At 52.3% G+C, this 15,524-nt stretch overlaps 5 protein-coding genes across 5 annotated transcripts; 3 read left to right on the top strand and 2 right to left on the bottom strand.

The window, feature by feature from the left end:
- Window positions 1-999: 999 nt before the first annotated feature.
- TRIREDRAFT_53029 (uncharacterized protein) lies at window positions 1,000-2,922 on the top strand (the record flags this gene model as incomplete). Its single annotated transcript, XM_006961724.1, has 4 exons — window positions 1,000-1,510; window positions 1,589-1,699; window positions 1,760-2,018; window positions 2,106-2,922. 4 exons carry the CDS (start codon window positions 1,000-1,002, stop codon window positions 2,920-2,922), a joined length of 1,698 nt encoding a protein of 565 aa, XP_006961786.1.
- Window positions 2,923-6,289: 3,367 nt separating this feature from the next.
- On the top strand, window positions 6,290-8,174 carry TRIREDRAFT_102999 (uncharacterized protein; the record flags this gene model as incomplete). Its single annotated transcript, XM_006961723.1, has 2 exons — window positions 6,290-6,919; window positions 6,978-8,174. 2 exons carry the CDS (start codon window positions 6,290-6,292, stop codon window positions 8,172-8,174), a joined length of 1,827 nt encoding a protein of 608 aa, XP_006961785.1.
- A 516-nt stretch (window positions 8,175-8,690) lies between these two features.
- On the bottom strand, window positions 8,691-10,046 carry TRIREDRAFT_102998 (ADP-ribosylglycohydrolase-like protein; the record flags this gene model as incomplete). The annotated part of the gene is made up of 1 exon (XM_006961269.1): window positions 8,691-10,046. One exon carries the CDS (start codon window positions 10,044-10,046, stop codon window positions 8,691-8,693), a length of 1,356 nt encoding a protein of 451 aa, XP_006961331.1.
- Window positions 10,047-10,607: 561 nt separating this feature from the next.
- Window positions 10,608-12,616, bottom strand: TRIREDRAFT_53611 (uncharacterized protein; the record flags this gene model as incomplete). Its single annotated transcript, XM_006961268.1, has 4 exons — window positions 10,608-11,531; window positions 11,593-11,762; window positions 11,847-11,947; window positions 12,027-12,616. The coding sequence occupies 4 exons, from the start codon at window positions 12,614-12,616 to the stop codon at window positions 10,608-10,610; spliced, it is 1,785 nt and encodes a 594-aa protein (XP_006961330.1).
- Window positions 12,617-14,575: 1,959 nt separating this feature from the next.
- TRIREDRAFT_102996 (uncharacterized protein) lies at window positions 14,576-15,524 on the top strand (the record flags this gene model as incomplete). Its single annotated transcript, XM_006961721.1, has 2 exons — window positions 14,576-14,714; window positions 14,803-15,524. The coding sequence occupies 2 exons, from the start codon at window positions 14,576-14,578 to the stop codon at window positions 15,522-15,524; spliced, it is 861 nt and encodes a 286-aa protein (XP_006961783.1).

Raw genomic sequence — 15,524 nt, 5'->3', positions numbered from 1 at the left:
CTATTCACCCGCTTTCCAGGCAAACAATGTCTCCAAAATTGAACCAGGGTTCCTCATTCTATTTCTACTTTTCATATCACTACCTACCAAGCATTTACAGTTCTGCTTCAACTACCTTACGGACAAATGTTTGCGTATCCCTTTAGAGTTGCGCACCGCTCTTGGCATCTGATGTGAGACCTGATATAGTGCCGTATGCCAAATCGGGTCTTATTATACCTAGCATCTTCCTCGTTGGAGTAATTGATACGAGTGCTTAGCTAGCATGTGATGAATAGAGTATCTGATTACGATTATCTAAAACACTTGAATTTTGAGGTTATCGCCAACCTACATACAGGCAGAGATAGATGCTATAGAGCACCACATGTAGCTATCATCAGAGCGATGAATTATGTTACGATGAGCTCTCGTTAAGCGATTGATTGCATCAACCCTGGAGATAATGTCAGCTACGCAGGCCATTTTTTCACAGAAATGCTCTCGGGTACTAAAGATTATTCTGTTTCTTGCTCTGGAAGGGATTGTTTTTTTCATAACGTAAGGTATGAACGTATTGGTTCCATGTTGAGGTCGGGTAGCTCACACAAGACGTGAAGGGTCAATAAATCGCCATTCAATCGCCGTCACACAAAGAACAAATATGAACCTCAGACCTGAGAGCGAGTCACTGCAGCTCAGATCAACCTGAACTCTAACAACATGAACGCAAACACCACCAGCCCATCCTCGATTCTCGTTATCACCGTAGGCTTGTTGTTCGCGGACATATACGGGGCGGACGCTTCTAAGCGGACAATCTACGGTCGAAACAATGCCCGCTTAATCGCCGTTATGGATTCAATACAACATTCAATCAGCTATATACTACCTTGAGAACACTCCATTCCTTCTCTTGTCTCATCTTGAATGGAGAATTATCTTTGTATCAGTCATTAGTCGCATATTGTCATGGTGTCGATTCAGCATTTCGTGTTTGCGGTGGCAACACTGTGTTCTATGTCGTTTGCACAAACGGACCAGGTGTTGCAAGGACCAGCCTTTGACCCTCCCTCCCATGCATCAAAAAGCAAGCTCATTCTACAGGCTGTTTCAGAGATTACAAACTCCCTCAACGAAGCCATTTCTTCTGGGGCCAGTCCCTTCGGCAGCTTCAACAGCAGCACAACATCCTTCTCCTTGACTGCCGCTTCACGGCTCGACTCTTCCCCTATCATCGACTTCCATCACACATCCGGCTCTCTCAATCTCTCCGCGGGCAGCACGTCGAAAGTGACTGGTGACACCGTCTATCGAATCGGCAGCGTATCAAAGCTCTTCACCGTTTACGCGCTGCTTCTCAACAATGGCACCAAGTACTGGAACCGCCCCGTCACCGATTTCATACCAGAGCTGCGAAAAGCCGGTCATAGATCACTATATCAAGATCCTTCGATTATCGACCATGTGCAATGGGATCAAGTCACCGTTGGCGCTCTTGCGTCACAACTCTCCGGAATTGGAAGAGATTGTATGTTTTCCAATTCTTCTATACATCAGCATCAGACTCTGTAACTCACTTCGACATTCTTTGTAGGCAACTCGGCAGATCTAGCAGTCCAGGATTTCCCCTGGACCAAGCTTGGACTGCCCAGCCTCCCTCCTCAAGACATCCCCACCTGTGGCATCAACGATGGACAGCTGCCGTGTTCTCGCAAAGGTGAGAGAAATCATGCATCAAGCGCGAATGATAGGCCAGTACTGATTGTACTACTGTCAGAATATTTTGCAAGCTATACACAGAGACATGCCGTCTTTCCACCATACTCGAAAGCCATGTATTCAAACGGGGCCTACAGGATCCTCGCATACGTTCTCGAGGCAATTACCGGCAGATCATACGAGGAAGTTGTCAATGATGAAATATTCGAAACTCTAGCTATGAAGCATTCGAGTGCATTGCCACCGATCGGCAAAGGAAAAGGCGTAATTCCTGACGGTGATGCGGGCTGGAACCGCGCATATGGTGATGAAGTTGCGTAAGTCAGAGAACTGTACCATTGAACAAGACGATATTTCTCATCATGTTCATTCCATTCACTAACTTCTCTGATGAACGGATATAGCACAGGTGGCCTCCTCTCTTCAACAAAGGACCTCGTCAAGTTCGGTCGCGCAATCTTCTCCAACAAGCAGCTCTCGCCCATGGAAACCCTCCGCTGGATGAAGCCCAACTCATTCACAGCCTCACCGTCTCTCTCCATCGGCGCGCCCTGGGAGATTGTGCGCACCCGAAGCGGCATCGCCACCGGCCGCATTGTCGATCTTTATACAAAGTCTGGCAGCGTCGGGGCCTATCAGTCTCTCGTTATCCTTGTGCCTGACTACCAGGTTACTTTGGCTGTCCTTGCTGCAGGACCAGATGCCTCTGCGGCTGTACAAGTCGCTACTGAGACGGCCATTCAGGTGCTTCTTCCTGCGCTGGAAGAAGCTGCCAAAGAACAGGCATGCGACAAGCTTTGTGGAGAATACTTCGCATCAACAGACGCCTCGAACTCGTCCCTCGTCATCACAGTCGACGATAGCCCGGGTCTCTTGATCAACAGTTGGACTCACCAAGGCCACGACCTCATTGCCGCCGGCCAAGCTTACGCAAACGCCACCCGCGGCGGCCAGATCCAGTCCGTAAGGCTGTTCCCCTCCGGCCTACAGACACGCAGCCGCGCCGCGTACCGAGCGATATTCCAGCGCGTCCTGCCCGACGATGATGCGTCTGTTCACAAGGTGTTTGACCCAGCGGCAGGGACGTGGGGCATGCCTGACCAGCTTATGTACGGCGGGATCGCGGTCGACGAGTTTGTGTTTCATGTAGACGCCGGCAGGCGTGCCGCTGCGGTTGAGCCGCGCGTTTTGAGGGCGGTTTACAAGAGGCTGGAGATGTGATAGACGACATCCTAAGAGGCCAGGGCTCAGTCACTGTCATGGTGAGGATTTCGGATTTGACAGCTGTTTCTGGGATTCTGGGGAATTGGAATGGAAGTTGGCTTGGGTAGCCTGATTTGGTATGGGAACGTAGTATCCCGATACCCCTACCACTGACAGGATGCAATGTGGCTTTAGCATGTAGGTCTCAAGCCCATATGGTTTGAATAAGGAGCCGAAGATGCTTGCAGATTGCCAAAGAGGGAAATGGTAAACGAAGCAGAATGCTTCAGTACAAGGTCACCGTGAAGTACCAAACAACTTCGGTCCATTTACGAATACTCGTCATAAGCAGGGGGCGGCGATGATAACAGTGGCACCTCGCGATGGATACCTGTATCTCGAAATCTTGCAGCGGCTTGAATTTATTCTCCGGGATGGGGCCGCCGGGAGGAGGATCCTGGCAGATACATGCCGGATCTGCGACTGCGCCTCGCCTTCACGATTTGTTTCTCGCGCCCTGGTGACTATCGTTCAAACACACAGGTCATGGTCTGAATGTAGCCGCTGTCTAGCACATACTCTACATCTTGTCTTCATTTGCCGCGACTTCTGAGCTTGTGGTGTATATACATCCACTCCCATATCATGACCAATACCCTGTCTCGCAAAACACTGCATCATGAGCGTTGCAGTGGTGCCAACGTGGTTGAAGCAAACATGAACACGACACCACCTAATAATAGCACCGTCGTACGAGCAGGTCCCAGGCCATGCAAGAAAAAAAGAATGTCTTGTTCACCTTGTCTATTTGTAACGATTGCAGAGATGAGGCATGTGAAACAAGGACCCAGCCACCGCGCTTCTATTCGACTCATGGTATCATGCACAGCTCCAAGAAAAAGGAACGGAAAGACTGGGAGGGCGGAAGCTCGAACCGGCGGCTGAGCGCATCCCTGGACAGGCGGATGCACGCCCCAGCTGCAGGGGCCGTTGATGTCGCGAGTACTATCCCATTCTGACCCTGGCATCCATGTCGCTTTCTATGCATCATTTTCCACTTCCAAGATCTATTTGCGTCTTGTGTCTCTGCCGATGTACGTACGAATAGGAGCCAAAGTCATGAGACATCCGGGACTCATCCGGATCAAGGAAGTACTTTCTTGTTCTCACTTCATTCTTTTTCTTTTTTCCTCAGTGATGCCGTCTTGAGGAGGGCGGGGATGGCCTGGTCTCAACATCCAATGGCACGACCTTGTTGCTGCGATTCTTACATGTGCCAATATATTCTCACCTCATAGTCCATCATATCTCACAAATGCTTAGGCAAAACGGCTGCAAAGCATGCCAGGGATGACACGGGCTCGTTTGCTTGGCGCCGCTGCCCAGCTAGAACCCGCCAGAGTGGAAGAAACAGATGCCCAGTTTTGTGACGATGGTCGGATGCACGCAAGGTGATCCTTTTATGCTCAGACGACTGTTGTATGTTTGGGTTGCAACAGACAGTGATGAGATAGATCTCGCTGCAGCTAATTAGGAGATGCAGTTTGTTCCCCCTTTAAGCTACTCCAACTGTCAATCAGAGCATCAGTGAGCCCAGTATCCAATCTATATCATGAGCAATGTACCGTCAAACCGGCATCTCGCCTCTGGAGCCTTGGTCCAGATAGACGTAGGAACAACAAAATGTAAGAGAAAGCCAGTGGGAAATAGATGAACAACTAAAATAAGAAAGCATCCGTCTTGTTCCCGCACAGCTCGTTATATGCATCAATCCTACATGGACAGTTGCCCGGTTTCCCTCTTGCCTCCCCCTTACATCGATTTATGGGACCCTGCCATTGTGGCTTTTCCCCTTCCCGTCTCTTTTCTGCTCTCTCCCCCCATTGACTACTAGTATTCCAGTTGTCTCCCAGCCATCAGCCGAGAGCTTGGGCTGCATCTCCGTGAGCATCACACAAAGACCCTCATCTTGTGAGACCTTCTTACATGCAATCTGCAAGGAGGCTTGCAACCCAACCGGATGGGGTTCCGGACAGCCCCCAAAAGCCCACTCTGGCCATACGTGCCTTTGTATTGTGCGGATTCATTTATTGGATCAGTGGCCTGCAACTTGTCAAAGGAAGAGAAGATGCAAAAATAGAGGACCGGAATAGTCTCCCCATATTCCGGTGGTTCTCGTACTCCTCATTCTGTCTCCTTTCAGGATCGACAATGTCAGGCAATGGCGATGCAAGTAGCCCAGCTCATTCATTCCTGTTCACGCAGTTACACAGGTATCTGCAGGATGAATCCGTCGGCGGCCAGCTTCTGCGGCCTCTTGCGGCCGATTTATAGACCCGTCCATCTGGAAAGTGATGGAATAGGAGCTACAAATAACTCTGCACCTGACCCATCAGGATGCTTGTTCTCTCTCTGTATGGTGCGCGGAAAAATTCTCGAATATATTTCAAGCCATATGCATGCTGCTGCCAGATATACGACCTAGGTACGCAAGCGAACAACTTCATGCAGCCGCAAAGGCACAGGCGAGAAGACAAAAAACGAGTTTAGGCAACATGCATGAAGAGCCACTTTTGAGGACGCAAAGGCCAACTCAACAAGACTGCTTCCCTTTCTACAAAATGCTGCACATGTCCTCTTCAACAACTATAGCCCCCTATTGTCCCTTTTCGCCTCTTTTTGTCTTTTCTTTTCCTGTTCCTCTAACCTTCGTATTCGGCTCCTCAACTGCATATTCACTCTCCATGTCCGAGAATTTGAAATGGTAACTGGGTTGTTTTCCTTGTTTTGATCCTCCGGCTCCAGACGAAACGATCGATTCACCAGCCCTCCGCTTATCCAACTGTCTATCGCCGGTCCGCCCATCGGGGCCTCGAGTGAATGCAACGCGAATTGCTCAAACGCCAGCTCGTCTATTTATCCATCGAACACGACCCCAGAGTTTTCCCTGCTTCTTCTTCCTTTCACAAGCCGTTCCACTCGACATCCTCATTCGCAAGCACATCTTGTACGTATCTCTCCTGCCTTCTCCCTGCCTTCCAGACTGGATAGTCCTCGACGACAGTCACTCATCTTCAGCCTCTCTTTATCTTACCTCCGCATTTGTACCCTTCGGAATCCCGTCCGCAAACATGTTTGCCAACTGACTCATGAATCCTCTCAGTCTCAGGCTTTGTGAGATTGCACAGGCTTTGACCAGTAGTTTCTGCAGCTTTTCTTGGCGTTGGGACAACCGCTTTGACAACGCATCATCAGCGTGCTTTTCTCACAGCCATCAAACGTTTCTGCTCCCTATACAGCACCGCAAGGGACTCTACTCTTTCCTGTCCAGTCTACTTACCTTGAACACTGCCACGTACGAACGCCGCCATCGCCCTCAGCTGCCATGGGAACTCCAGCTTTCCGCGAGATGACCCCAGGCCACGCCTCCTATCATCTACTCAGCTCTCCTGAGAGCCTCAACTCTGCTACCACGGCTGACACTCCCGACGATAGCCTAGTTGACTGCCCCGAGGTCATTGCTGTTTCTGCCTGTGCTGCTAGAGCCAGCACCGCCTCCCTCAGCAACTTCACTCATCTGCCCCTCAACCCCTATCCATCCGCCAGGATGAGCGAGTCTCCTACCTCCGCCTCGAACAGCAAAGGCAAGGAGAAAGCCATGTACATTCCAGACGCTGACGTCCCTCGCTATGTCGGCCACTACGCCATCGGCACTCGTCATCACGAGATTTGGGGTCCTGGCTCGATCCCTCGAGAGAGCAGCAAGGCCGGCGCTTTTGATTCGGATTGGCATATTGCAGATACTTCCATGAACCAAGGCGGCGAGCCTCACGGCTTTGAGAACCCCATCTCGCGTTTGCCTTACCTGGCCGCGAAGAGCAAGCCTCCCGCGTTCGTGGAGGGTCAGCAGATGGCCGCTGAACACATGTTTGCCAACCAGGCCGGCGCTCAAACTTCGATGACCGCAGCCGACGTTAGCCAGCTTCACTCCCAGTTCAGCAACATGAGCATCCAGGTACGCTGAAAGCTTGAGGCCAGCCTCATCGCGTCGTTCACGCTAACAAATTGCGTAGCAGCAAGCTGTGCCCTCTTCCAACAACACCTCGGTCAACAGCTCCAGCAGCCACCGCACCTCTATTGAACCTGTCCCTCGAGGCAATATCGGTGACAACGTTCAGCCTCTTGGAATCGACATTATTCGCCTTTCTCCTCCATCATCTCATCCTGCCGCCTCGGATGCTGCCGACACCTATCTCCATGCTCATGGGAATCTCTACGCACAGAAGATTGCTCGCGTCAATGCTCTACGTCAAGTCGCTGCTCAGACTCAGCCTGTCGGCCCCCCTGTTCGCCATCAGCGACATCATACTTCTAGTACCCCTATTGCAGCTCATCCTGACTTTTGTCACGCCATGCCCCTTCACGCTTCTCTTCCTGCTCCGACCTGGAACTTTCACCCCGGCGGCCCTCATCAGTCTCGCCACCAGCACCAGCACCAGCATCAGCACCAGCCTCCGCAAGGCTTCATGCCGATGCAGGCCGTCATGCAGCAGACGCCCGCGGCCGCCTTCACCTCCCCCTCCTCTCCCGACGGCTCCTCCTCAACCCGCTTCTCCTCCCGCTACCGCGGCATGCACGCCGACGCCAACGCCAGCGCCGAGCATCTCGCTGCCGAGGAGAACTGCGCCCTCTGGTTGACCAACCTCCCACCCGCGGTCACCGTCCACGAGCTGCTTGCGGCCATCCGCAACGTTGGCCGGGTCTGGTGCACATACATCAACTACCCGGACTTTGCGGTCCACCAGACGGCCGCCGCAAAGGTCGTCTTCTTCACCCCCGAGGCCGCCCAGCAGCTGCTGGCCATCTCCTGGACGCGCGGCCTCTTCGTTTCCGACTACCGCGTCAAGGTGTCCCACAACCGCATCAAGTATGGCAGCCATGCGGTGCAGGGCACCAAGGTCTCGCGGTGCCTCATCATCACCGGAAACGCCGACTTTGTCAATCCGGAGGAGCTCTTCAAGTACTTCAAGGGGCTCTTCATCTTCCAGCTGGACGAGATCATCCCGCTCATCCGGGCTGGCAACCGCGCCGTCGTCGAGTTCCGCTTCGGCAGCTACCGGTGCCAGGCCCAGATGGGCAAGATGTCGCTGGAGAAGAACCGGCAGGACGGCGTTGAGAAGGTCGAGTTTGGTGACGACCCGTGCGAGGTCGGCGATACCATGTCGTCGTATGGTATCGCGGCTGAGAGGATCCAGGGGCGTGGTCTCTGAAGGAGACGCCGAGATATGTTGTGGGAGTCCTTTCTTTTTCGGTTACGTGGGTACGATTCTTCTTCAAGACGAAGGACGGATTCTTTTTCTTTTCTCTTTTGGAATGACTGGTACTGCAGATTTGCTTTGTTTTCCTGTTGTTTGGTCTGTTGTCTGTTTCCTCGACCCCCTTCTTTCTCGGGGTTGTCATTGCTGTAAGTCGGCAATACCTTTGCTTTGATCTGGACTGGACGTCTGGCGGCTCATCTGACAAGGGCATAACAGGCATACGGTCTTGTACGGTTTTTTAGGTACGGTTCCGGTTCGTTTAGGAAATAGGCGTTGCCATAGCTCGCTCCGACATTGAGCAGAAAAGCTCATCAAAATACATTGCTCTATCTAAAGTAATTGTTTCAAACAACGGTAATCCGTGATAGTACTTCGCGGACTGCTCTCCAAGCCATTCATGTGCTGCCAGATTTCGCTCGGCAGTATCATAGACTTCCCCTATCTCGACTTGTCACCATCCTCCGCGTGTCACCACTTTCCACCGATTCCACCCAGCCATGATCCTCTCTTCGTCCTCGCCCGCCTCTTGTCAGCTTCCTCCATCCGATCCCTCTCTTGTCCCCTCTTGACCATGTCGGCCTGCAGCAACATCACCTTCTCCTCCATCTGTTTCTCCGTCAGCCATCCTCTCCCTCCATCAGGCGCCGTATCTTTGTCCTGTAAGCCACTATAGGTCCCCTGGCCGGCTCCGAGCAAGATACTCAGCCCTTCTGCCTTCTTCATCAGCCATTCGCCGTGTTTTAGTCCGTCTCTCCAGTGTGGCGGCAATGCTTTGTAGCCCAGATATGAGCCAAGCAGAGCACCCGCAAAGCATGCATTCGTGTCAGCATCACCACCTTGCATGATCAGCTCAGTGATGAGTCGTTCAAAGATGGACTTTTGCGTAGCAAGACGACTCTCGGTGGAGGCGACTTCTCTCATAGCGAGGCGAAGCAGCAAGACACCTGAACCAAATGTCTTGTATGTGTATCCAATCTTGTACATGTCGTCGAGTTCAAGTTCAGCCAGAGTGTTGACCTTGACGTGTCTGTTGAGCTCGTCCAAGTCCAGCTCGGGTTCGTCTTTGCAACTGGGATCCCGTTCAATCTGTCGCGACCTGTATCCCGAGTACCACGCAATGGCCTCCTCAACCACAGCATCAATGTGTTCTTCCTTGTATATCTCATGCCGCACAAGTCCCCTAACAAGCGCCGTCCCAATTACACACGAAATGATGCACCTCGGGTCGACGTGTGTAACAACGGAATAGTCGGCAGCAACCTGGAACGTCTCCTCCATCGTCTTGTGAATGCACATCAGCCCCAGCGGGTGCGTCCTCATGATGCTTCCATTGGGCGCGAGCTTGCACTTTGCATTCCGCCAGTGTTTCCTGGCAGTTCCCTCTGGATCCTCGAGATACGTCTTGCTCCTCACGATGGCTCCGACCGTTCGCCCCAAGCCCAGAGGCAGCGTGTCGAGTGCCCGGAGTCCCATCCTCACCCAGATGTGCAGACGATAGGCAAAGTCGTGAGGCGACATCCACTTGCCGTCTGTATGCAGATAGGAGAGCAGGATACACATGGCGTGGTCGGTGTCATCAGTCCAGTCTCCGGGAACATTGGGATCACGGTGCGCGTCTCGCCGGAAGGGGGTCGCTTCAGACGGCGGACTGAGGATGAACTTTTGGGATAGATAGGCTATACGGGCCTTTTCTCCAGAGAGGAATTCGGTATATAAGCCGATTGCGTCGCCCAACGCTGATCCAAAGAGACAGCCGACAATGCGATCGTGCATCGTCTCTTTGGCCAACGCCTCGAGGGCCTCTTGTGGTAGGGATGTCGCCATTGTATCAAGAATCGCTGAGGAGTATAACAGACAAAACAAGCACAGATGATGATTCTATTCCTGGGATTGAGGACTTGAGCATCCTTTATAGAAGGCAAATGCCTCCAAGGGCTGGACGCCATTCTGGCCGTCTTGCACAGCCTCGCTCAGCTGGCGTTGACAGCAAATAGGCCAGTCATGCATCTTCACTATACTAGTGGACAATCGATTCAATATTCATCCGTAGTCTACCTAGATCCCGCCAAGCTTAAACATTAGGCAGACTTGACCAGACAGCTCAGCTGCGAGTCTATTAACCGCCCGATTGTTGGCGGTAAACCCTTGCGCCGGGTGCCTGGATCTGACCCACGTCAGATGTTAGGCAGCCAGGGGCCTGCGGCTGAGAAGGGGTGATGCAGCGACATCGTCTAGGACCAAGCCAGTGTCGAATGAAAAGCAATCGTGTGTATTTGCCGTGTTGTCCCTCTTGTGCTAAAACCCGCCACGCAAAGTCGCAACTACATGTATATACAGTCTACTCTCCTATCCAGCCACCACGCCTCAAAACACTGCCCACGCCGCCTATTCCATCTCCTCCCCTTCCAGCAAAATCTCATGCCCACTGCCATCATGCATCCCCAAAGCAGTGGCACACGTCAAAAGAGACACGGCAGCAACTCCCCACCAGCCCCAAGCCACCATTCCGATATCCAGCCCGTAACCGTACCACCAGCCTCCAATCACGGGCCCAACCGTCCGGAAGAGCGCAGACACGCTCTGTCCCAAGCCGTGAATCGTGCCCAATACGCTCGGATGCGGGCTGCAGTTGTTGAGCAAGATGATGCTGGCCGGGAGAGTAAACGTGCGAGCCATGACCTGAAGGAAGACGACTCCGATGATCCCCGCCCAGATGAAGCCTCCCGATGCCGGTTCTGGAGGAGGCGACCAGGACGGCAGGATGGAGAGGTAAGGGGCGACGAAATACGCAACCGGAAAGAGAAACAGAAACCATCGAAAGGACCTCATCGTACCGAGGCGGGCTTGGACGGGAGGATACATGGTTACCTGCAGCAACATGCCCAGCCAGCCTAGAAAGGACGTCGCCACGCCAACCGTCGAAGCAGGCATGCCCAAGCCACCAGTGAACAGCAGAGGCAGCCATCTGCGCATAGTCTCTGAGCGTTCTGGCGTGGGAACGATATACCGAGGCGTAGACAAGAAGAGCGACCACATGTTGCCAAAAGCACCCAGATGGAAGTCGTAAAAGGCGCCCGTGAGCAGCGTAAACAAGACGTTTCGCGTCCAGAGCCTGCGGAAGGGGAGCTGACGCATTCGGGTTGCTGGCTTTTCTGCTAGGAGACCGGTGGCTCCGTAGTCCTCCATGGCATGAGCCTCCCAGGCGGGAACGCGGGCGTAGTCTGACTGCTTGTCGTCCAATATGGCGGCCTTGATGCGATATCCAAGTTTCAGGCCAATGTCCGGCTTATGCCGGCGCGCTCTTGACGTCTATGTGAGGCATCAGCCAGATTGTCCCATCATACACAGGACTCAAGCGGGTATAACTCACCTCCTCAAGAAAGAGAAATAGGATCAGGGTCACGATGGATAGAGTAGCAGCATTGATGAGACTTGGCAGTGCGTATGGATAGTCTCGCACCCACTGGAATCCGAATACGGCCTTTTCTCCAAAGAGACCAGGAAGTGTCTGGGATGACTCCGCCAGCATACCTCCCATGACTGCAGAGTCAATTGTGTTAGCGAGTCAGTCAGTCCATGGCATCAAAACTCTGTATATGTTGCAAGGCCATCAACTTGACTCACTCGGTCCCAAGATTCCCGCAACGTTAAAGCTCATGGGAAGAAGCAGAAATGCTCGGGATTGGTACTTCTTCTCTTTGGTGATTTCAGCAATCATGGTGCGACTTGCAATTCCACCTTCGTCAGCCGTCTTCAAACCCGCTTATCCTTTTAGATGTCTTGTCTGTAATGAACAAAACTCACATGATGCCCACGGTTCCATTCACAGCGCCACCGAACGCCCTCCAGAACGCGGCCCAGAAGAAGGTCGTCGCAAAGCCATATCCCAGACATGAGACAGCCGTTCCGGCGAGTCCAATAAGCAGCACCCGTTTCCGCCCACACCAGCTTGCATCAGCGGCCTTGCCCCAGAGAATGGCCGTCATCACTTGGGCTCCCGTGAAGCATCCCTGCAAAATGCCCGCCTGCTGCGAAATCTGGGCATCCGAGAGAGAGTCATCAAAGGTTTTCAGCTGAAAGAAGACGTATGCTTGCAGCGAAGCCACCTGGAGAAAGTCGACGAGTCGCGAGAGAAAGAGGATGAATAGCTGGTCCTTTCGGGGAAGCGACATCCATGTCACCGGGCCTGAGGAGGCGCTTTCCGGTGCCTTCTCTAATGGTGATAATCCGAACTCATGGCTGCTGGGGGTATCGACCTCGTTCAGAGTCTCGAATGTGTCCCTTGAAACCCATGTGCCATCTGGCAGTTCAAGTGTTCTTCGTGGCTTCAGTGGATCTGACAGAAAGCTGGAGGTAAAGTCGTTGCTGGAGGACCTGGCGTGCGAACGCGCCATGACCTAGATACTCAGCCAGTCCAATTGATGAAGATGGACGTTGAAGGTCAAACAGACAGCGCAATGAATGCTTTGCTAAACAGAGAAAGAAAAACTGGAGAACTCGAGTTGACAGATAGAAGGATGAACAACACAATGGTAGAAGAAAGACGAGGAACGAGGAGTGATGGTCATGGTCATGGCAGAGACGGTGCATGACGCCTGGTAAAGACATGACGTTTTGCTTCGGGTCTAACAAGTCCGACTTCCGCTCATCTAACTTGCCCTTCTGATTTGTTCTATTCCATGTCATCTTGACAGCCTCATTCTCGCCTCCTCTTCTAATCGTGGACCGCCGATCATAAGAGTTTAGTTCCCAGGGTGCGGCTATGTGTGCAGTGATGAGTGGCCATAGCGACGCGCAACCGGATTACACTCAAGAGATCCACTGCCCTTTGCCAGCCGCAAGTAACTTGGGCCAGAATTCCACCTTTCATAATAGGGGGAGTGTTTGCAGTATTACATATTTGTTCACTCTGTCGGAATATCGGTGTCCAATGGCCTATGAATCAAGTCAGAAAAGATTTCTTCATCAGCTGCGAGCGACGATCCGAAGCCCCACGCCGAAGCACTATACAGTTCCAGTAATGATGATCAGGGGAACCACTTGTGGATAACATGAAGGCGGGAAAAAGAATGCGATATCGTCATGACCAATGTCATTGGCGATGGAGTCCCAGACACCAGAAAAGTCACAATATGCCTCAGACAAACGATTCCAAGATACAACTGCGATCAAGCTGCAATCGCTCCACCGCGTGAAACACAGACGCAAGCAAGCACAGCCAATGAGTTATGACCCTTGCTTCATATATCCCGGCCCTTCGCCTCTCGGCTGGGCAGAGTGTATCTGTAAAAGGCAACATGTAGATGACACTGGTCCATCTCATATATCTCCTTTTTTTGTGAAACGAAAGACGGACCTCAAATATCCATCCTGCCGCGTAAGCAGTTGCTAGAAATGCCGATCTCTTCGTGGAGAACGACTGACAACTAACAGTGCGGAACTCGGTGACCGACGGGCCGACGTTTTTCGACTACATGTATGGATCAACCCCATACAGTAGATAGGCGACGCCGAATCAGAGAGAAAGCTGGAATGGTCTGATGTTATTCTGTACTCTTTCAATGCTCCCCTGATGATCCTTTTTTTTGCCTTCAAGATCGGCATGAATCGCTGGACAGGAGGTAATCTGCCCAGTTGGACAGTGACATGCACCCTAATCCGCCAGCAAAGTCGTGCAAATGAAGTTCTTCGATATGAGAATTGCCAGGGTGAATTGTCCGTCATGGACCGACAGCAGAGGCCTTCTGCCACTTTACAGAATAGAATTGGTAATTATACTCTACGAAGAGGCAGTCTATACAAGTGTATGCCTTTAGCAGTTGATTTCCAGAATGTCGTCAATTGAGCTTTTAGATCTCATCGCGGATCGTTCGCTCGCTGGTATCGTCTCCACAAGGTGGGCATAAGGACCGGCCTCATCCAGGCAACATGAGAGAATGGAGAAGGCCCAATGAGAATGTCACCACTGACTCAATACTGGGTTCTAATATTAGCAGGAGCAGTTATTTTGGAAGACGAATGTGAGGTACAAGCACTGGTCCCCTGAGATTTAGATGTGCAGACGGCAGCCCCTATGTATATAATCAGGATAGCCAGTGTTTTTCCTCATTTGACATGAACCCTTGCTTGCGTTGATCTCTCTACATACAGAGGCCCTTCAGTAACGAGGCATAAAGATTGCTGCATCCCTTAGCATCCAGCAGATTCCTCGTCGTCCATTCATTCATTCTTCAACTGTCATTCTTTGGCTTCTCAAGCAAGCGTTCCTAATTATACCCACCCAACCGTTCATACAGCTCCCTTGTTTCCGCCCAAGCTTTCCATATCAAGGACTCTACACCAATACAGACAAGATGGCGTACTCTGAAAAGTATACTCCCCGTCCTCGGACCGACATCTTCACAAGCGATACCGACATCAACCGCCGAAAGCTTGGCCGCGTCGTGCCCATGAAGGTCCTGATACTGGGCTTGGGACGCACCGGCACTGCCTGTACGTTCACTTCTTCTTAGTCTTCATGCCCGGCTACTCCGCAAGTCATACAGCCAAATTCGCCATACAAATCGCTAACTCCATCCAGCTATGCGAGCGGCTATGAAACAACTTGGCTACGTCGACACATACCACATGATGAACTGCTCCATCGAGAACCCTCCCGACGCACTCATGTGGATGGACGCCCTCTGCGCAAAATACGACGGCAAGGGCAAGCCCTTCACCCGCGAAGACTGGGACCAGCTCCTTGGCACCTGTCAAGCCGTGTGCGACTGGCCCGCCGTTGCCTTTGCCGAAGAACTCATCAAGGCCTACCCCGAGGCCAAGGTCGTCCTCACAAACCGCGACGTCGACTCGTGGCATGCGTCCACCATGAAGACGGTGTACTGGCGAGCAACGGACCCCGAGCTGCGCTGGCTGTCCAACTTTGACTGGGCGGCCAGCATGTACTATCCCATGCTCAAGAAGTTCTTCGACACCTTCTTCGAGGGCGACTTCCCGAACCGCGGAAAGGACGTCTACCGCAAGCACTACGAGCATGTCCGGAGCCTGGTGCCCAAGGAACGCCTGCTCGAGTACAAGGTCACCGATGGCTGGGGGCCTCTTTGCGAGTTCCTCGGCGACCCCATCCCCAAGGAGTGTTCGTTCCCGAATGTCAATGATAACTCGGACTTTGTGTCGCGATCTCGGCGGCGAAACCGAAACCAGATGAAGAATGTCGCCCTTCGATACTTTGTCAACTTCATCTTTTTCGTCGCTTTCCTCGTTTCGATGTACAGATTGGCGATGTTCTTGGGCTTTTTGTAA

Source organism: Trichoderma reesei, assembly GCF_000167675.1.
Source record: "Trichoderma reesei QM6a unplaced genomic scaffold TRIREscaffold_1, whole genome shotgun sequence".
Classification (NCBI taxonomy): Eukaryota; Fungi; Ascomycota; class Sordariomycetes; order Hypocreales; family Hypocreaceae; genus Trichoderma; species Trichoderma reesei.
Note: the sequence above shows the minus strand (reverse complement) of the source record. Positions and strands in the feature narration are given on the sequence as shown.